Genomic DNA, 6,691 nt, shown 5'->3' on the forward strand with positions numbered 1-6,691 from the left:
ATTCATATGTGTATGTATATACATATTTATGAACTGTAATTTTTCTTTTAAAACAGAAATGATAAACATGAAAATTTTTTTTGCATTATGGAAAAGTAAATATTTTTAGTATATTTTAAAATATTATTTTTGTAATATTTTTTTATAATATTTTTTTGGTATTTAAGAAAATAAAATCAAACTGGAAGGTGTATTCCATATTTAAATGTAGAATATACTTGACATTTAAATACAAAATATATATGATATTTAAATAATATGATATTTATATTTAAATGTGAAATAACTTTTGTGTTATTGTGATATCAAATTTAGAATAAATTTCAGAGAGAATTTTAATAAACATTACAATTGCTTCATAAATATTTAATATTTATATTTGAATATTTAAATATCTGAAATATATAGGACATATATACATTTATTAAATAATAGTTCTAATATAGATCTCATGTTATTTTCATGTTATAATACTGATATAATTTTCTATATTATTAATTAAGAAATACAGCAAACTTGTGAAATATTAATATTCTTTCCAAGACTGTTAATTTTGATGTATTTCTTAAAATGTTATTTGTCCTAGGCTTTGCGTATTATGTCAGCGATAGTGCCAAATACACATAATGTAGTAGATCATGCAACTGAGAAGGAAAAATTATTAGAAGATGTATTAGTGTCTGCAAAAGAATGTCACATCAGGTTTGGTGGACGTGCAGAATTAGCTACAGAATCAGAAGCATGTGTTGCAAAGCTCTGCCATATATTTGAACTGATTTTTAGCCATGGGTTAAAGACAAATTATATAGAAAAAATTAATTCAGCATTCAGGTAACGTTTACTCTATTATAATAATTTTATATATATTTATCTTTTTTCTCCCATTTCCTATGCATATACAAGGTCATAAAACAGACATGCTTTATAGCTTTATCATATGACTCATCAGATGATAAATGTGGATGAAGTTTTTCCTATTGATAAATTTATAGCATGAATAATTTAAAAAAAACACAAGCAATCATAATTACTTTAAATCGCGATATCATCTAAGAGTATGTTGGATTAACAGAAATCTTTTTGCATTAAAAGTCCAACAACCATATCGGTACGCAATTATCATTTCTGAAATTAATTCATGAATTATTATATATATTCATTTAAATGAATATATATAATAGTTCAATATCTTAACATTTAAACTGTAGTGGCACTTCGTATTTAAAGTAATATGTATTTAATATAATATCTTGTTTCCAATCTCATTATTTATACACGCTTGTCTGCAATGTGTAACTCTCTATACATATCGATTATTGCGAGGAATATTGTTAAGATTTCGAAAATCTAAAGACTTAACGAACACTCGCACGGAATGCAAGAGATCCGAGTTCGACTCCCAGCCGAGACAATATTTTTCGCAATAAGTTTATTACAGTTTTTTAAGATTAAATTTGGGAAATTTGAGGGAATTATATTTATTAATTAATATTTCAGATTGATTGCGTTGAAAGTCCGACAATCATATTGGCACGCAATTATCATTTCTGAAATTAATTCATTTAAATGAATATATATAATAATTCAACATCTTAATTCAGACTGTAGTGACGCTTCATATTTATTAAAGTAATGTATTTAACATAAATGGTCTTGTTTCCAATCTTATTGAGAAATATTTTTGTTTATAGACATGTATCTGATTTGGTTTCTGGTGGTAATACAAAACCTGGCAATGCAGCAGATATAGCATTCTGGCCATGCATAAAGGATCAACTTACTTGGCACGAGCAGGAACGTTTTAGTATGTTGAGAAAAGTTCATACGGATTATGGTCGAGGCAGAGCATGGCTGAGAGCTGTCTTGAACGAAAGATCTCTAGAACGGCACTTACATGCCATTATAAATCCTAGCACATTGTTACCTTTTTATGAAGAATGGGCCTTTTTACTTGATCAAGAAAAGAGTTCTGTTTTACCTAATGTAGCTGCAGGTATTTTTTCTTAAATAGTACTTTATTGTATTCTTATCGAAAAATAATTAATCAATCTTATCATGCACATGTATATTTATTAGGTCTTGGTACCATTTTATTTGCGATAAGAACAGACAATGAGGAACTTGATGATCTAAATGGAAGAGGAATAGACAGAAATAGATACGCGCAATCAGAACCAATTATTTCTACAGTAATACCGGGTATATATTAAATATAGATACTGAATTAGAATAGAATTATATAATATTTCTTACATCTATTAAAAATTACATAATTCATAACTCATGAAGTAAAATTTATTTATTATTGTAATTTTACATAACATTTCTAATTTTTATTATTATTAATAACAATTACTACTTTGTAACTTTTCATTTTTTAATTTCTTAATATCAAAATTTTGTAAAAAAATTTTAATTTGTAATTATTTATTTAAAACAAACTTAAATTAATAAAGTGAAAAGTCAAAAAATTGACTTTTTATATTAATATCTAAAAGAAAAAATTTTAAAGCTATTGTAGCGTAATTGTTAGTATTGACTTATTAAGTATTATGCTAATTATTTAACAGAATCGCTTTCGTCTGAACAAGAAAAACGAAAAAAAAAAAGTGCAAACTCGCATAATTTCTTTTGATGATGATCATGAAGAAGAAGAACGCAGGGAAATTGCAACTTCTATTAGCGCACCACCAACATGCCCTAGTTCTCCTACGATAACGCCAACAAAAGATTCTACTTCCTCATGTTTATCAGATTGCCAACCTCAAATGGATTCTAATGACAACACAGTGATCAATACAAAACTTCCGGACTGGGAACAATGGTAAATATCTTTCACAATAACTAATATAATAATAGATAAAAAAAAAGATTTTTTCATAAAAATCTTCTAATGTCTACAGTGAATCTTTTGAAGAGGAGAAAATATTAACTCCTGTAATAGATACTGGAAATTTGGGCGGCCTTGTACCTGTTTCATCACTTGATCAAACATTAGATGATATGTTAATTAGTCTGCCAAATTACTTAGACGTAAGTTTACATTTTATTTATTTTTAACGAAAGAGAGTTAATTTTTTAATTATTATGAACATTTAACAATTAAAGTAGATTTGTGAATATGTAAATATTTATAATAGAAATTTATATTAGAAATTTATATTAAAAGCAAGATAGTTGATACAAAACATGCAAGGCATATTTTTTAATTTTATTTCTATTTAGGATTCATCAGAAGTAACAGAACCTGCATTAGAAGCAACAGAACCATTAATTGGTTTAGATTTTCATATAGATCCAGAAAATTTAGATATAGATACATTACGTGTAAGGCTTTTAGCTATGACGGAAGTGCTGGAACAAGCTAGAGAAGATTCTATAACAAGCAGATTGCAATTAGCTCGTTTCCAGAGGCAACATCAACATTATTTAGAAAGGCATGAATTACAGTTGCAAACATTGAACAGGTAATTATAATTGTTTACATGATTAATTTTTTAATAATCATAGGCTTAATGCCTATAATTAATATATTGATTTGATTTACTTTTAATTATATAGAGAGAATGAACTCTTACGACAGCAACTGCGTAAGTATGTCACTGCTGTTCAGATGTTAAGACGAGATTCCAATTCCACAACAGTATCCGAGGAAGATCCATCGTTGGACTATCACAATGAAGCGCGACAATATGAAGAAAAATTAATACAAGTTGCAGATATGCATGCCGAATTAATGGAATTTAATGCTAGATTGACAATGCAATTGACAAATAGGTATTGTATTAATACAAAGCCACACAAATAATCTTGTAATATTTCTCTATACTATTTCAAACTTTATACAGAGATAGATTAGTAAAAATGCTGCAAACGGAATTGGAGTGTCTCCGAGGACCGTTAAACGAGGACGATTTACCTGCAGAACCACCATGTCTTATTCACATATGGATTCCATCGGCTTTTCTTACAGGACAATCATCTGACATCCATCATGTTTATCAAGTATCATCTTTTGTATTCTAAAATCTTTTCACTAAAGTGATTCCTATGTAATTTGCATATTTCTTTTGTTAACATAGATTTACGTACGCATAAGAGACATAGAGTGGAACATTTATCGGCGATATGCTCAATTTTATGCGCTTTATAGAGAGCTAAAGAAACATGATACTATTGTTACAACTTTTGAATTTCCACCAAAAAAACGATAGGAAATAAGGTAAGTTATAAATATATTGAAACATAAATTTGTAATATAAGTAATAGCAAAAATATTTAGATGTAACAAGTGATTATTAATGACTTAGGATGCAAAATTTGTGGAAGAACGACGGCAAAAGCTGCAGCAATGGTTACGGCGTGTCGTTGGACGTATAGCGCAGTGTTCACCTGTATTTGCGTGTAGGCCAAACAGGCAGACGCTCGTGTCTCTGATGCCTTTCTTTGGGTAATTTATTTGATCTATAAGAATCATTTTTAATAAATCAGTGCTGTCCAATAATGACACGAATAATTCAACTTATTGGACAGAATTATTATAAATTTAAAAAAATTTCTTATAAATATAATTATAGATGTATATCCACTGAATTTAGCGCTAAGTATAATTTAACGCTAAGTACAATTAAGTATATGACTTTCATGTTTATTTGAAAAATGATATATATCGGAATTTATCACTTTTAGTGCAAAGATGGATCACTGATTCAGATTATCAAAAAATTCCTTATTCTTAAAAAAAGATAATTTTTTTCAGTATTTTTTATATTTTTACCAAAATATTATCATCAGTTTCTATTTTCAGTGATATTCCTAATGCTGAGGAATCGAGGAAAAATAATTCTGCAAGAAATACTTTTTCTTCCTCCCCTCAATATATGGGTTTATAATCATGACAATTTTTATAGCCAATTTGTACATAATGAGAAAGAAATCTTAATTTAATTGCGTCAGACAAGTATCTTGTTATATACAATGTACACTGTTGATGATGAAGCAAATAAATATTGTTGCATGTATTTATGTAAATAAGAATATATCTATGCACATGTGACAATATATAATGCTCAATATGTGTATGAGATTAATATGTAGCAAAAAATGATTAAAAGCTGGTCTTTTCTATGCAAATAAGATTTATATTTTTTTAATGTTTTATTACAAAAAAATTATTATCCCACTTTGAAATCCTATGAATTTGATTACACAGAAGAAAGTTTAAAGATAATAAATTACATTATTTTTATTAAATTCAACGCAATATTAGTAATGTTTTATATGATCTATGAACCCCAATAATTATACATAAAAAATAGTAATAAAACAAATGAATGTTTGCTCAAATATAAATTTTATATATATTATATATATATATAAGCATTAAAAATACATACATATATATATCAATTATTGAATAAAATATAAATTTATTCAGATATATATCATTAACTTTTTTTTTAAGAATGAAGAAAATAACTCTAATAAGTAATATAAATTCTCTTATTCATATAATTGAACGTATTAAATAAATTGTTATCTATGATAAACAAAGCATAATGTATGGAAAAAAATGACAAAATATCGTTTTCTAAAAAGTTTATTTATGTAAGGCGTCTTAATAGTAATATAAAAAGGTACATTTTTTCATTTATCCTTTATGACAAAAATAAAGGTGCATATTGTTATTGGAATAAGTACATATAATATTATGCCGATAAATCAGAGTACAACTCGCGCATAAAACATGAATTTTAATAACTTAGATAAGATATTCTCACTATGGAGAGGTAAGATAATAAGAGGACTCATGAGATCAAGGATATTAAAAAAAATAAGTATATCTCGAAATAAATCTGCGCAAAACGCAAGTAGCACTTTCGGCTCATTTAAACAACAATCCATTTTTTACAATATATTTGTACTAGGCAACACTTTGGCTGTGCTCACCTTTCCATATTGAGAGAAGTTCTTTCTTCCTTAATAGCATAATACGCTTAAAGTTACAAATATACTTGTTATTATTAACGTTTTTTTCTTTTTTCCTATAATCGACGAATAAAGATCATTAATAATTATATCATTTCGTGAAGCCATCACGGAACAGTCGATGTGTTTATATCAATGGCCAAACGAAATATCATGAGTTTACATTACATCACAATCGCAATATTGTAATAATTATATTCATAAACATCATTATTAAATCATGTCATTTTCTTAAATAGCTATACAAAATGACAATTAAAATTTTTAATTTTAAATAAATCATACAAGGTATTTAATATAGATATACAAGGTATTTAATGTAGATATTAAAAAGCACAAAATTTTATCTAATATTCTCAATGCTAACTTTGTTTTATATATTTTTATACAAATCCTGAATACACATTTGTGATAATTGATGAATATATTGAAATATTATTAAAACTGCAAAAACAGATATTTAATAAACTATATTATATCGGATGAAATAGTATCGTAATATTGAAATTTATTTATGAGATTATAAAGCCAATAAATCGTTTAATAACGAACAAGAATATACAATTGTTTCAGAATGATATATATATATATATATATATATATATATATATATGTGTTATTTGTTTTTACTTTTAGTTTAAAATTTAATTAAATTTAAAATTTTTTAATTAGTAATATATAGAGATAAAATTAATTTAATTTA

At 26.1% G+C, this 6,691-nt stretch overlaps 1 protein-coding gene across 1 annotated transcript in view; it reads left to right on the forward strand.

The window, feature by feature from the left end:
• Positions 1–4,892, forward strand: part of LOC105627855 (sorting nexin-29) — a 14,759-nt gene extending 9,867 nt beyond the window's left edge. Inside the window, 13 exon segments of the mRNA XM_012209131.1 lie at positions 587–831; positions 1,692–1,993; positions 2,077–2,199; positions 2,571–2,599; positions 2,601–2,824; positions 2,904–3,033; positions 3,226–3,467; positions 3,562–3,777; positions 3,849–4,005; positions 4,083–4,200; positions 4,203–4,222; positions 4,311–4,450; positions 4,808–4,892. Of these exon segments, the coding sequence (XP_012064521.1) occupies positions 587–831; positions 1,692–1,993; positions 2,077–2,199; positions 2,571–2,599; positions 2,601–2,824; positions 2,904–3,033; positions 3,226–3,467; positions 3,562–3,777; positions 3,849–4,005; positions 4,083–4,200; positions 4,203–4,222; positions 4,311–4,450; positions 4,808–4,892 (2,031 nt within the window).
• The last annotated feature ends 1,799 nt before the right edge of the window (positions 4,893–6,691 follow it).

The sequence above is a fragment of the Atta cephalotes genome (assembly GCF_000143395.1).
Source record: "Atta cephalotes unplaced genomic scaffold scaffold00010, whole genome shotgun sequence".
Lineage (NCBI taxonomy): Eukaryota > Metazoa > Arthropoda > Insecta > Hymenoptera > Formicidae > Atta > Atta cephalotes.